General features: G+C 37.2%; 2 protein-coding genes across 2 annotated transcripts; one reads left to right on the forward strand and one right to left on the reverse strand.

Annotated features, from left to right (window-relative positions):
- Positions 1-199: 199 nt before the first annotated feature.
- cos (kinesin-like protein costa) lies at positions 200-7,602 on the reverse strand. Its single transcript, XM_028181959.2, has 6 exons — positions 7,158-7,602; positions 5,147-7,083; positions 4,490-4,708; positions 3,231-3,367; positions 1,871-2,012; positions 200-580 (listed from the first exon to the last, which is right to left on the reverse strand). Exons 1-6 carry the CDS (start codon positions 7,432-7,434, stop codon positions 461-463), a joined length of 2,832 nt encoding a protein of 943 aa, XP_028037760.2. The 5' UTR covers positions 7,435-7,602; the 3' UTR covers positions 200-460.
- Positions 7,603-8,504: 902 nt separating this feature from the next.
- Positions 8,505-11,162, forward strand: RpL9 (ribosomal protein L9). Its single transcript, XM_028181972.2, has 3 exons — positions 8,505-8,659; positions 8,864-9,112; positions 10,807-11,162. Exons 2-3 carry the CDS (start codon positions 8,872-8,874, stop codon positions 11,136-11,138), a joined length of 573 nt encoding a protein of 190 aa, XP_028037773.1. The 5' UTR covers positions 8,505-8,659; positions 8,864-8,871; the 3' UTR covers positions 11,139-11,162.
- The last annotated feature ends 5,189 nt before the right edge of the window (positions 11,163-16,351 follow it).

Raw genomic sequence — 16,351 nt, forward strand, 5'->3', positions numbered from 1 at the left:
TCCTCCGTCCGTGCAATTTTCGTAAAAAGGGATACAAAGTTTTTGCTTCACGTATTAATATATAGATTAGTTGAATCAGATAGAATGTAGACATTATTTGAAAAAAAATGTTTACTAACCTTACGCGTGTTGCTGGTAATAGCTGTAAGTTAAAAAATACTTATTATCGGTATGGGAAGAAAAAAAATCCAACAAAACGTCTTTCCTAATCGAATTTATTTTGAATTACAATACGCCTTATTAACCTCGAAAACATCAAAATTGTTAATGTTAATTTTATTAAACAGTCTTACAATATGCATAAATATATTTACATGAAGCATAAAAATGAAAGTACATAATTACTTTATAATTGCATTGATTCTTCGTGCATCAATAGTTTTAAAATTAAAATAAGAATATACATGAAAATACAAAATAAAGTAACATTGAAAACGAACAAAAATAACATCATTAAATGTCAGTGTTTCTTGCTTTGCTGTACAATTACAAGTTTGTTCTTCTCTTTCGTGACTTTTGCTACTGGTAAATTTGTTGCGGGCATCAACTGACGCAGGTTCTGACTAGGTATGATGGGAGGCTGAAAACAAATGTAATTATTAATTATTATTTTTCAGAATTATTTTATGTTTTTTTTAAATTTTAAGTTTGTAGCGTGCAACATTGGCATATCGATTCGCACTCGGGTACGATAGGTTGCGATCGGAATTCCCGAACGCGCAGGTGTCCCGTGACGTCATCACAACAAAATTCGCGCGCCGATTTAACTTCAATATAAAATCGAAATTTTAGTTTATTTATAATAGTATCGTTTAGAGTCGTTTACTCCTTTTTGTTTATATTTTAATATTGTACGTACATACATCTGAACATTAGAAATATTATTGAAATAGTGTCTTTGACTTTTATATATTATTCCGAGTGAAAATTTCCCGCGAATACGGAGAACAAATAACAAACCACAGTGGTGACCCCGACGTGATATGAACACGCAACTTTCTGATTTAAATTTAAGTTAATTTAGTTAAAAGTTTAATTTTATGTAAGTTAGGTTTAAGTTTATAGTTAGGTTTTGACTGACAGGGTGGTGCCAAGGCAAATAGACGTGGGTTCGATTCCCACATTGGGCAAAGATTTCTGGGATGAATAGGTTTGTTTGCTTTCTGTCTGATTGGTTGATATCTTTATTTGTATATATTTAAGAGTACATAGGTTGTCAGTTCCCGTAGTACCGATAATCCTAGTATGGGGCCAGTGTTTTATTGAAATTACTCGTCCGCTCGATATAATTAACAATGCATTGAACAACAAACATTTCAAATTTCTACACCTTGTATGGGATACACTGGCGAAAAAAATGACAGATGACATTATAAAACCGAGCAGCACTGTTCGCTCCCAAAGTAAACTGCAACAATTTTTTTTTAATTGCTGGGCTGGGTGGACGAGCTCGCAGTCCACCTGGTGTTAAGTGGTTACTGGAGCCCATAGACATCTACAACGTAAATGCGCTACCCACCTTGAGATATAAGTTCTAAGGTCTCAGTATTGTTACAACGGCTGTCCCACCCTTCAAACCGAAACGCATTACTGTTTCACGGCAGAAATAGGCAGGGCGGTGCTACCTACCCGTGCGGACTCACAAGAGGTCCTACCACCACTAAGAGTTATGAGTTTCGGTTGGAAGATTTTAAGATTACTTTAATTGGGACTTTGACCTGATTGACGCGTTCATAGTCGACGTCATTAGCATCTCCTCCGCTTCATCGCTCCAGTGGCATTTTAGTTTTAGCTAATAAAAAAAACTGAAGAATGGTTCATGAGTGAAAAAGGTTTGGAAACCCAGAATTTGGTGCTGTTCTATACATACCGGATTGCATCTTGCAAGCTGTTTCATTCGGTCGACCAGGCGCATGGCATCATCCGATGTTTCCGAATCTGTTGTCATGCCGAGAGACAGGGCCCTCTCTGGGTTTCCTCCGTCCAAACATCGATGAAACGATTGGAAATGTCTAGAGGACAATTTAACATAAGCATTCATAACCGACGCATAAGTCACAAAAATACTTATATAGTAAGTATTCAGGCAAGTGTTGAAAAAATAATTGTTTAAAACTATAAATAAAATCGCTTTTGTAGCTAGCTTATCTAAAAAGAAGAAAATAAATCTCTATAAGTTTTATAAATAAAAATGGTGATTAGAAAAATGCATTCCAATATTCCTTTACATATATACGTATATCACACTAATAAAAGCATGTTAAAAATCGATATCTACATATACTCTAACAATAAACATTTAATTTTAGGATTAGAATTTTAATTTTAAAATGTACGAATATTTTTAGTTTTGCATATTCAGATTAGTTATAATTCTTAGGATATCTCTATAGGAAAATCTGAATTACGTCCTGCTCTTCTGATATAATTAACGACTTTACATGATTAATCTGAAGATCTGGTTATATTTAGGTACTATACTGACCTTCTCTAAGTACTACTAGGTGCTAATAATTGTAAGTAATGTGTCTACATCATTTTTTAATTACATATCCTATTTCGCCCTATTTCTTACAGTAAGGAATGGAGGAAGGTCGCGTCAAGAACCCACACGAAAATAATGAAATCCTTTGGCCCACTTCTGTCACGACGGAACGTGGTTTCTAAGTCCTAAGGGCAGGTTTGTCGTTATTGCAACGCAACTGACACATTCATGTTTTAATGTCTCTATCTGACTCTGATCGTGATTTTTTTGTAAAAAAGAAATTCATTTATCTATAACTAAATTACATATCAATTTTCAAAACTACTAAAGAACGTGAATTTTCTGGTAATTAAAATCTATACGTATAAGTAAAATTGGAGTGTCTGTTTGTAATATTGAAATAAACGCTTTTTACTACATGCATATGAATATATATAGACACCAAAATAACATTTTTTACAATTTTTGTCTGTTTGTTCCGGCTAATCTCTGGAACGGCTGGACCAATTTTGACGGGACTTTCACTGACAGGTAGCTGATGATATAAGGAGTAACATAGGCTACTTTTTTTAGACTAGCTTCGCCCCGCGGCGTCACCCGCGGTACGACAATAACCGCAGGTAACGTCGCGGCACTCAACTATCAATAATAAAATTTAATGTTTCCGAAGCGAAGCGAGGGCGGGTCGCTAATCGTAAATAAATGTGTAGCTAATAAAAATAACCTAAGTTGTGCAAATCATTACCTCGTGTGAGCATGTGATCGAACCCGTTGCGCGTGTCTCCAAGCCGCAGCAGCTCGGGCTCGCCAAATAGTAGCCTCTTCACTGGCAGCCGCTACACCGGCTTCTAAGGCAGCGCATGCGCCACGTAAATCCACTACCTTAATAACCATTGAAGTTCAATTAAACGTATCAAATAACGATCTGCCAGAAAACATACCAAATAATAGAAACAAATTAACTATTATTACATATAACACATATAAATCTCTAACGAGAATCAAAACGATCAAGATAATAAAACACAAGATTAAGAAAAGAAAAAAACCATTTAAATTTAAATTCGAATCCATCAAATACCCTTACAAAATAGTTTTATTGTGACTCGAGATACTATCTTTTTGGATACATATTTCAAATAAAACAAAACTTTATCATGCATAAAACATAATTATTAGCTTTATTATGAAGATTAGATTCCACTGGCATAATTTATTGAGGTGATCAAAAGCACAAAGAAGTGTTCCAGAGGACTCATGAAATTAGGAATGAAAGTAGGAACGCAATGGAGAAAATTGCTTCTACATTATTTCTTTATATCGAATATAACATGAGAAAATCTTCGTAATAAGGTGACACTACAAAACTTGTATACGCCCCGTCATGACCTATGCAAGTGTATTACGCGGCTCGCACCAAGTTGAAACCCTTTCAAGTCATTCAATTCCGTTTTTGCAGGATAGTCGTCGAAGCACCATGGCTCCTAAGGAACCTAGATTTCAATTATGAACTGGAGCTTGACTTAGTCAGTACTTACTGACTGAGTTCAGCTCTACAGTCGGCATCATTGCGCCACTTTGAGAAGGCAGCACGACATGAAAACCCTCTTGTCGTGGCCGCCAGTAATTACATACCCGATCCGGTGGACCGAATGGTAAACAGTCGACGTCGCCCTAAACACGTCATTACAGATCCTCCAGATCCATTAACGGTGCTTTTAGGTACCTCAAGCACCAGTCACCGTCCTCGCCGAACCCGTCGCTTGAGACAAAGAGTTCGACGATAAAATTAAGCCATAGACACAGCCCACTGAGTTTCTCGCCGGATCTTCTCAGTGGGTCGCATTTCCGATCCGGTGGTAGATTCTGCAAAGCACTGCACTTGCTATCGCCATTGTTAGCAACACTCTCGGCTTGAGCCCTGTGAGCTCACCTACTAGCTCGGTGAATCCAGAATAATCCCTCGAGGTTACTAGAATAGATAGATAAAAAAAAATGCTGTACCTTTTGAAAATATCTATATAACAATGTCTTAATTTCATCATGTGAAAGTTTATCCAGTCTAGCCATCAACATCTGTTCTCCTCTACTTCTTGAGTCCTTGTTGTCGAATGAATCAGACAAAGATGCAGATGGTGATTTGCCACATATTAAATTGTTCTTGTACTCAATTGCTGTGTCTATTGCTTCTATAGCTTCTTCACATTCGAGTAATTTGCGTTCCTATACAACATCAACCATAACATTTTATACAAATATAAAATTATTATAATTTTTTTTTTCATTGCTTTGATTGGTGGTCGGGCTCACAGCCCACCTGGTGTTAAGTGGTTACTGAAGCTCATAGACATTACAACGTAAATGCGCCACCTACCTTGAGATATAAGTTCTAAGGTCTCAAGTATAGTTATAACGGCTGCCCCACCATTCAAACCGAAACGCATTACTGCTTCGCGGCAGAAATAGGCGGGTGGTGGTACCTACCCGCGCGGACTCACAAGAGGTCCTACCACCAGTAATTACGCAAATTATAATTTTGCTGGTTTGATTTTTATTAAACGATGTTATTTCTTCACCATGAAAGTCAATCATGAACAAAAAATATAAACAATAATTAATGAAAACCAATAAATACTGTGTATTACGAAAATGGTCACTCACTTCAGAATCAGACAGGGACTTGTAAATTTTTCTCTTATGACCTAAACTACATCTTTGATCGTGTAAACATTCTCTGGTTTTTCTCAAGTTTTTAATTTCTTTTCTTAATATCACTTCTTTCTCTTTGGAGTGCTCTGAACTGGCTAAATCATTAGTTTTCTCCTTTAGTATACTGTCTAATTGCGTGATTCTGTTAGTGAAATGTTTCAGTGAATTAACTTTCTTATCTTTGACTTCAATTGAAGTGTCTGACAAATCATCCAGTTTTAATTTATCTTTTACAAGTTCTACATCTAAGGTATTTTTACGTTTTTCATCTTTCTTGATTTGTCTTTTTATTTGATCAATTTGTTTTTTATAAGTCTTTAAATTAATTTCATGTCTCTTGATTTCCTTCACAGTATCTTGTTCAACAAAATTAGAGTCTGAATTTTTATCATAAGATTTGTTCTGAGTATTCTGAGACATAGCTTTAGTGAGATCATCTATAAGCCTCTCTTTTGCAATACAGAGGTTTATCAATTCTTTTAGCTGTGTTTGACTACTACTTATTTCTTTAGATAGTTTTCTAGTTAATATCTGTTTTTGTGTATATTTTTCTTTTGTTATCTTATACTTTTTACAAATCTCTTCAGTCTTTGGAGAATCTATCATTTTGAGTAACTCCCTTTCAATTAATTTTGGTTCCGGATCCAGGTCTTTTTTATGAGATTCTATTAGTATCTTTTGAGTTTCTGGTGAGATTGCTTTTGCTGCAACTTTCCTTAACAACTCCAGCTCTGCCCCTGACAAACTTTCACCAGGTTGTATTGTTCTTCTACGTCCAGAATTGGAATGTGATGTCATGACAGGTAATGATTGAGACCCACTTGTTTCTGAAATTGTGATATCATCAGAGTCAATATGATTCAAGTATTCTTCACATCTATCTGCAAAGAGTTCATCATTCTTTTCCCTAAAATATTCCATAAATTTTTCGACTTTATCTTGAAATACTGTGTCAGAATGAGTATCTTCCTCAGAACCAGAATCTACATCAGATTCACTTAGTTCACTAGGCTCTGTATCTTCTGCTATTCTTGGTAAGCCTTGTTTTATTGTTACATCTTTGTTATCTAAAGTTCCATCTGCATTTAAACATTCATCACATTCAGCTTTTAAAAAAAGCCATTCACTAACTTGATTGATATCAGATTCTGAAAGTGATTTTGATTGAAGGATCTTATTGAAAAGACCTTCAGCGTTCGAAACCAACTTAATCCATTGTGAAGTTGCAAATTGTAAATTGAAATTGTTATCAGCACTATTGATTGCCTTCTCAGAGTAAACTGGTGTATTATTATCAGCAAATAAATTCACTGTTACAAAGTTTTTGATTCCTCTACAGCAAAGGCAGAGGTTCAGTATCTTTAATGTGTCTTGGTAGTCTTCAGGTTCTGTACTAATACATCCAATGACCCACGTGAATGCTCTGCCTCCAAATGAATCTCGCAACATTGCTGTCAATATGCACTGATCATAATTAACCTGTTTAGAAGGATTTCCAGCTAATAGTTCTTTCAATATATTTTCTAAAGTATAAAGACCAGGATCAGGATATGCTGCAAGTTCACAAAAACTAGCAGTGGACATTCTATGATTCAATGTGCCATTAGTTCCAACCCACTTTTGTTCAACAGTCACAGTAAACACTGTATGGTAATTCCCCTGGCATTGCTGTCTCCAACCTAGCTGTAAATACTGGAAAGCTTCCTCCACATTACAACACCTAACTAAACCGACTCCAAGAACATCAAATATATTATTGGTGACAACTTGCATCCATGTTATGTGAAGTATAAATTCTCTCTCAGACATTTGATTCAGTTTGTGAAATATTTCAGTTAAAAATCTTGGAACGATTCCTTGATCACATTCACTGTGAATGCACTCGAAGCCTGAAATAAAATCAAATTTTTAACAAACAAAAAAAACTACTTAATGTTCCTGTCTTTTATTATAGGCTTATTACCTGGACCAAAGAGCGTGTAAGTTTTGCCAGTCTGACTCTGACCAAAAACAACAACAGATGTATCACAGCCATCGAGGAAACAGTTTATTTGAGGTATCATAAACGAATTGAACAGATGAGCCTGACTACAATCAACAGGCAAAGCTCGATTCACATGAAACGTCTGTCCACTTTCCGTAATAACAATTTGGGTTACAGGATTACTGAATATGCATTGAGTAGAATCTGCCAAGCTCGGGGGCTTCAAACGAATGGCGATTTGTACTGGAATATCCATAATTGAGGATGTTTGCTAATAATACTAATCCGTACATTCGTATTTACTAGGTAGCTGAATACGTTACTGTCTAAAAACCATATTTTAGCAGAAAAATCCCAAACAGACAGGCAATGAAAATGTCGAAATACATTTATTTGTATTAGTTACAAGTTTATGATGACATTGACAAACTGTACTTTTTGACATTGATCAAAATTTCTTTTCTTTTAAAATTGATCTTGGATTATAATCTTATAGGCCAAATATTTTAAAATTCTTTCATTTTAAAATGATTCTACAAAAAAAATTTATAGCCCGTTCCTTTAGATTAGATTAGACCCCTTACACCAGTGGCCGGCAGCCCGCTGCTCATGAGCCGCATGCAACCTATTTGTCCCCTCAGCTAGGGCTCTTCCGCGAAAGGTTTCGGTATTTAATTTTCATTTTATCATTTCCCTAATATTATCCGTGATTACTAAAGCAAAGCATAATTGTGTTAAAAAATGCTCTTTTAATAAATTTCAATTGTGTGTTATCTATCTAGTTAGCTGTTTTGGATGACAAGGTTGTCGACCACTGCCTTAAATCATTGAGTAAATTTATTGAAGTATGAAACCTATATAGGTCTATGAGTAAATTAATAAATGTGAACGACAATGCCGATGTTTGGGTACCCAATAAATTGTATTTAGCCTTGATCTTCGAAAATAGGTGCGTCGTTAGATTTTTAACCAGAAATACTAGAAATATTTTTTGATGTATTCACTAAAGTGGATATCAGAATGAACAAGTGACGAAACTAAAAAACACTAAAAATGTAATTATTGCAGAATCAATAGACGGTCCGGTTCCATTTTTTTTTTTGCGGATTCTTGCAGCCTCTTAAAACCTCTTTCATATCGAAGCATTGCTGATGGTCTGAGATAATAAGATTCAATTCCAATCACTAACAGTAATTGGAATCTACCATGACGATCACCAAAATCACCGGTGACCGATCACTAAAAGTCATATTATTACGAAATTTAGATTTTTTTATAAATTTTGTAATCATTTAATTGGTTAGAACTGCTTGAATTTCATAATGTTTTCGAGTTAGACAATTAATAAATTACTCACAAAATATCTTATCATCAACTTCAGAGTTCAACTGACAGCTGGCAATAAGTTAGTATTCGGCAAGTGGCAAGTGGCAATCTTTTCGTTTCTAAACGATCTTTTTCCGGCTCTTGTGTCAAACAAAGTAGGTGAATATGTGTTATTTCGAAAAAAATCTAAATAAATCTCGCATCCTACATAATTAAAATTCGCCACAATTATTTTTTAAATTATGTTTAACGACCTGAAATGCGTTATAACTGATATTTTAGTAATAAATTGAGAAAAAGTGTCAAAAAATTTGGTAAACATCTGTGAGGTTATGTTTCATACTTGCTCTTGTTTTTAGGCCCAAACATGAAGCAAATTGTAGCAAATCAGAAAGTCAAAATCCCAGACGGGCTTACGGTCCATGTGAAATCGCGTCTGGTGACAGTTAAAGGGCCCCGCGGAGTTCTCAAAAGGAACTTTAAACACTTGGCTGTTGACATTCGCATGGTAAACCCTCGTCTCCTGAAGGTTGAGAAATGGTTCGGATCCAAAAAGGAGCTTGCCGCCGTGAGGACAGTCTGTTCACATGTAGAGAACATGATTAAAGGTAAGTAACACTACTACTAGAACATCATTAATGTAGATTAATAATAAACTGGAGCACACAATCAAGACAAAATATCGTAGTGATTCTTAGTTTAAATTGACAAAATGTTGGTAATAAACGTAACATGTAAACAATAGGTGTATCACTGCAAGTTCCAAATTGAATGGATTTTTGTGTGAACAAAAATTTTACACGGACTTTTAAAAGTAGATAGTAAAATTTTTCTATGCTGTTATACGCTTTCTCAAGAGCCCCGAGATTTTGTTTTGAAAATAATTTACTATTTTAAACATTTTCTTTAATTTTTGTTATTTTTTTATTTTCATACAAATAGAGAAACCATTTTAGACCTTGCAAAATCACGAGTAAACCTGAGTGTCATTAATGATTCTAGCGAATTAAATTGCATGTTATATTAAGTTCAAATTATAAGGTTGAAGTCTAGAGTTTTGGAAAAGTGAAAAATCTTTTATGTTAATGGTTTCAAACATATCCATATATGTAATATGATGATGATGATGATGATGATGATGATGATGCTCTGACTTAGCATATAATGCAAAGTGTGTGGATAAAATGCACAGTTGTATAATTTTATTATTTACTTGTTATTTCAAATATAGAAACATTCCAATCAACTTTGTAAGGTAATTTAGCTAAAGCAAGTTGTGATAAGCAGTGGCTTCTCTGTGCCTCTGGTATTGCTGTTGTCAATGTGGTAGGCTGTATGTTCGTCTGCCTACAATGGCCACCAGAAAAACAAAGCTAATCATTTTTAATTTAAATAAGTAAAATTTACTTAAAATTATTTTAAACTTGGGTGTTTAATAAATATTTTAACCAATTTTACCTGAGTTTTTCAATTTTAGACTATACCATTGGAGAAATTCCCATTTCGATAAAGTGGCACGACATGAGAACCCTTTCATCGTGACCTCCAGTAACTACATAGTCGATCCAGCGGACTAAATGGCAAACAGTCGACGTCGCCCAAAAGACGTCATCTCGAATCCTCCTGATCCACTAACTTTGCTTTTAGTACCCCAAGCACAGGTCATCGTTCTCGTTGAACCTGTCGCTTGTGACAGAAGGGCTCGGCGAGTAAATTAACCCACAGGCGCAGCCCACTGAGTTTCTTGCGGATCTTCTTAGTGGGTCGCGTTTCCCATCCAGTGGTAGATTCTACGAAGCATGGTTCTTGCTAGGGTTTGTGTTAGCAACATCATCAGGCTTGGCTCACGCTCACCTACTAGCCCGGTGACGCTGACGTGGTTTCTATAGACCATCAGCTTAGGTAGGAAAAAAAGGGGGAAACGAAACACAAACCACATTTAATTTTTAAAAAGTTTTGTGTAAAACTCTGTGACCATGGAAACTGTAAATTCATTTGCCAAAATATTTATTTTTTAATATTATGAAATTAATTTTTTGAAACTTTTTGTATGTTGCATAGATGGATGAATGATCTAATAGCTAGCCCTTTTCTAGTGTGGTTACCAGAGCCCATAGATCATCAAGTGAAAAATTGGGTGGCACCCACTTTGTAGTTTGTAGTGTGTTAAATAAATTCAAAATCATAATTTAGGGTATAATCTAATGTAAAATAAACACAAATGTAATGTACTCTATCCTTATACTAAGATTAGATTTGATCCATCTTATCAAACTTAATTTAATACTGCTTTTTATTTCAGGAGTAACTAAAGGCTTCCAATACAAGATGCGTGCTGTGTATGCTCACTTCCCCATTAACTGTGTCACCACTGAGGGTAATTCAATTATTGAGATACGTAACTTCTTGGGGGAGAAATACATCAGAAGGGTAAAGATGGCACCTGGTGTGACCGTCGTTAACTCTCCCAAACAAAAGGATGAATTAATCATTGAAGGCAACTCCTTGGAAGATGTCTCTAGCTCTGCTGCTCTCATCCAGCAATCTACTACAGTCAAGAATAAGGATATCAGAAAGTTCTTGGATGGTCTTTATGTATCTGAGAAAACAACTGTTGTGCTAGATGACATATAAAAACATTAAATAAGTATAATAATATATTTGTATATTTATTTTAACAAAATTTAGAACCTTAAAGTAATTAAGAAACAGCAGGAATATGAAGACAGCATGGCAACTCTAGATAACTTTTCCCAGCCTGATCACTGACATCGCTGACATTGATTGTTCCATCTTCCCATTGGTATATAGCCAAAAACAGTTAGTGATTCTGCCAGTCTGTTTTACCTATTGCTGGATGATTCAAGCGATTTCGCCTTTGGAACTGTCTTTTCAACTAGATCTATTTATATCTTTAATTCTGTTTGAGCATGTACAAGAGGGGACTGACTGTGCTTGAGCAGTACCCATCTGCAAAGGTGGTGGTCCTTAGCACTCAGCACCAAGAGTGGTTGGGGTCTACAACCACCCGTGTCCCAGATATTGAGGAGCACAAGCCTTCTGTGTTGGACTTTTTGCTGACCACCTATCCAGCCGAATACAGTTTGGCGGTCAACGTTCCGCTAAGATCGTCTGATCACTGCTATACCATTCTCGTCCTGATCGTCGAACAACGACCGGGTATCGAAGAGTTTGGCGGTATATGTCAGCAGTTTGCGATGGATTGCCTGAATTTTATACATCCTCCCCAGGGGGGTTCTGCTTTTCCTCTGATTATCCTGACGTCTGTATGGACCGGCTTAAAGATGTGGTGCTCCAGGGGATGGAATTGTTTATTCTCTCCGCTGAGGTGCCCGCTGAGAGTCGCAGTAAATCCTGGTATAATAATCCCAGTAGGGACACTGCACACGTCTAGCCGTTCGCATACGCGGCCTGGAACGATGCAAGGAGACCTCGAGATCCTAACGTCTTAGAGGAAAGGCGGAAATATAACGTCGCTTTCTGGACCTACAAAACAGCTATTGCCAAGTCGAAGTCGGAGCACGTTTCCAGAATTGGAGAGCTACTTAAGTGCCATCCCTCCGGGAGCCGTGCTTTTTGGTGCCTCGCCAAAGCTGCAGAAGGAAGCTTGCCGGTCTAGTCTCCCGCCACTACGCAGGTCCGATGATAGTCTGGCTCATAGTACGAAAGAGAAGGCTGACCTGGTCAATCTCTTGTCTCGAACTTGACTGTGGAAGATGTGGGTACCATACCACCGAACAGCCCCCGGTGTGATAGCTCTCTGCTGGCGATCTGCTTTATACAATGTGCAGACGGGAGCTCCGGGCCTTGGACGTCCATAACTCTAGTGGGCCAGATTGCATCCCTGCAGTGGTTTTGAAAACGTACGCCCCTGTGCTGACATCTGCGCTAACGCGTTTGTATCACCTCTCATATAGTACAAGCAGGGTTCCGTCTTCATGAAAGACAAGCATCGGCAAAACACTGCCCATATCCACCCCATCCCCAAGAAGGGTAACTGGTCGGACCCATAGAGTCTATAGATATAATATATATAGATATATATGTCCATAAATATATATATTGCAATATTAAACAAATTTTACATAATGGCAGAGTAATCGCTAACACTACAGAGATAGCTAGCATTTTTAACAATTATTACATTGAAATAACAAATGATGAAAACAAGAACTATAATAATATACGACCCGCCCTCGCTTCGCTTCGGAAACATTAAAACACACATGAAACCAAAAAAATAAATAAAAAAAAAATTAAAAAAAGTAGCCTATGTTCATCAGGGACAATGTCGGCTTCTAATGGAAAAAGAATTTTTCAAATCGGTCCAGTAGTTTCGGAGCCTATTCGAAACAAACAAACAAACAAATCTTTCCTCTTTATAATATTAGTATAGATATAGATATAGACAAGCAATAAATACACAAAACACAAATACATCTAGCTCAAGTATATTTTTAATGCCAGCTACATGTGAGGAAATTTATAAAAAAAATTCAGTCTCTCAATAATACTAAATCAACAGATTATGATGAACTGCCCACTTTTATACTAAAACAATGTGCAATAGCCATTACACCTATACTCTGTCATATTATTTATCAATCTTTCAATAACTGAAGGTACATTTCCTGATAGATTGAAAATCTCAATAGTGAAACTTATATACAATAAAGGGCATAAGGAATGTATCAATAACTACCAACCGGTTACTTTAATACCTATACTTGCAAAAATATTTGAAAAAATCATGCATTCTAGACAACTTTTCTTAATAAATCAGAAGTTATAAAATCTGAACAACACGGTTTTCAAAAAGGCAAATCTACTACACTAGCAGCTTTTAAACTCATTAGTAAAATTACTGAAAATGTAGACAGAAAAATACCCACGGTTGGAGTTTTCTTTGACATGACCAAAGCCTTTGACTTTGTTGACCATAACATTCTTCTACGGAAGTGTAATAATTGTGGCATTAGAGGGATAGCTGAAAAATGGCTTAGTAGTTATCTAAGCGACAGACAACAATATGTTGAAATTAGGGATATTGATAATAACAATGAAGAAGTGGCTTTTAAATCTTCATTAGCGTATAATAAAGTAGGTGTCCCACAAGGGAGCATTTTAGGACCGCTACTCTTTATCATTTATATAAATGATCTCCCAGAACACATACAATGACATTATCCATGCAGTTTATTTGCTGATGATATAGCCGTTGTAATCACCAAAGATGCCACACTAGATTTAAATGATGAAATAAATGCTACTGTTAGTAAAGTCATAGATTGGATGAATAAGAATAACTTAAAAGCTAATTTAGACAAAATAAGATATATGCAACTCTATAATAGACACAAGTTTATTAATAACTTAAATATAACTTATAATAATAACACACTAAATGAATGTAATAGCATAACATTTTTAGGATTAAATGTGGATAATCAATGTAGTTGGAATCTTCACATAGATATTATTTGTAGTAAAATTAATCGATTCTCATATGCACTTTAGCGACTTACAAAAATATATAATCTAAAAACTGCATTACAGGCCTATCATGGATATGTCGCCTCAAATATCTTCTTCTAGACCTATCGCGATAACTTCTTTGCTTTCCATGGTGATGGAGCGAATAATAAATACGCAACTCCTGAAGTATCTTGAGGATCGCTAGCTGATCAGTAACCGACACTAAGGTTTCCGTCATGGTCGTTCCGCTGGCGATCTTCTTGTATACCTTACTCACAAGTGGGCTGAAGCATTGGAGAGCAAGGGCGAGGCTCTCACTGTGAGCCTAGATATCGCGAAGGCGTTCGACAGGGTCTGGCATAGGCCACTATTGTCGAAGTTACCGTCTTACGGAATCCCCGAGAGACTATGATGATCGCTAGCTTTTTGGATGGACGGAGCATCACTGTCGTAGATGGTTGCTACACCGATACCATGACTATTAACGCCGGCGTTCCACATGGCTCGGTGCTCTCCCTACGCTTTTCATCCTGTATATCAATGGCATGCTATGTCTGAAGTGGAGAACTCTGGGGCGAATCTCCGAGTGGGGTGAACAGAACTTAGTTCAATTCCACCCGTCGAAGACACAAGCTTGCGCGTTCACTGCGAAGAAGGATCTCTTTGTCATGGTGCCGCAATTCCAAGGAGTGGCCGGATACTTGGGGTCGACATTTCAAGCGATGTCGTTTCGGAGTCATTTGGAGGGCAAAGCAAGGTTGGCGACCAAAACGCTGGGAGTCCTCAACAGAGCGAACCGGTACTTCACGCCTGGACAAAGACTTTTGCTTTATAAAGCACAGGTCCGGTCTCGCGTGGAGTACTGTTCCCACCTCTGGGCCGGGGCTCCCAAATACCACCTACCTACTTCCATTTGACTCCACACAGAAGAGGGCCGTTCAGATTGTCGATAGTCCTATTCTCACGGATCGCTTGGAACCCCTGGGTCTGCGGAGAGACTTCGCTTCTCTCTGTATTTTGTACCGTATGTTCCACGGGGAGTGCTCTGAGGAATTGTTTGAGATGATACATCATCTTTTTTTTACCATCGCACCGCCCGCCACGGGAGTAGAGTTCATCCATACTACCCCTGCCCCTGTGCTCATCCACAGTGCATTTCCAGAGATCTTTTTTACCACGAACCATCCGGCTTTGGAATGAGCCTCGCTCCACGGAGTTTCCCAAGCACTAGACTTGTCTTTTTTCAAACGAGGCTGGAGAATATTAAGCAGTAGAGAGCGGTTTGGCTCTGCCCCTGGCATTGCTGATTAAGCTAGAGCGAGGGTTCCCAAGCTTATTTTGTCTACTGCCCACTTTGAGAATAAATTATTTTTTAGGGCTCCCATTTTTTCACCAACTTAAAAACCACTATAGCTTAGTCTGTGACTAACGGCCTGGCCACAGCTACTGGCGGTGGTTTTGCGGTGCGTTGCGAGGCGTGGCGGACGGCGTGATTTGCGGGTGTATGCCTTTTTTTTTTTTTTTTTTTTTTTTTTTTTTCCTACCTAAGCTGAGAGCCTTGAGAGGCTATATCAGCGTAACCCTAACTTTAGTAGGTGAGCTCACGGGGCTCAAACCTGACGATGTTGCTAACACGAACCCTAGCAAGAGTCGTGCTTCGCAGAATTGTATGCCACAGCTAGACTAGTTGCGACGGCGGCGGCGTCAGAGGTGCACGTATTTAGAGAGCCCTATCAAATGTCCGTATCAAAAGTGTCACGATATTACCTTGAAATAAGTGCGTTCTTAGCTGAAGATATTCAATCCAGAATAGGAGCGCACCCAGTTAGAAAAGGAGAGAACTTGGCGAATTTCACACTATTTATTATTATATTAGGAATATAAGAACTATCCCGATAAATAGGTTATTAATAGAAAATAGATTCAACCTTCACAGAGATTACCAGGTTCAAATTTCAATTTACCATACGTGTTAATTGGCGATGAAGCCTATCTTCTTAAAAATTATTTGATGCGCCCATATCCACGGGGTGGTTTAAATGCGGAACAAATAATTTTCGACAAAACATTATCCCGGACAAGAGTCACAATTCAGTACGCGTTTGGTATTCTAACTAATAAATTTCGTATTTTAGGCTACAAGGCAAACAAAAAGCACGCGACATTGATTGTAAAGGTTTCGTGCCTTAAGAGAAAGAGATGGAGACAGAGATGCAGATTTTCAGCAGTTTGTTTCCCAGTTTGGAGACTCCAATATTCACAATAGCGTACGCAGATCAAGACGAAATAATCGAGCAACGGTTTACGCAGCATCTAGAATACGAAATCAATTCAAATTTCAAATTTTATTT

Source organism: Bombyx mandarina, chromosome 12 (genome assembly GCF_030267445.1).
Source record: "Bombyx mandarina strain Sakado chromosome 12, ASM3026744v2".
Lineage (NCBI taxonomy): Eukaryota > Metazoa > Arthropoda > Insecta > Lepidoptera > Bombycidae > Bombyx > Bombyx mandarina.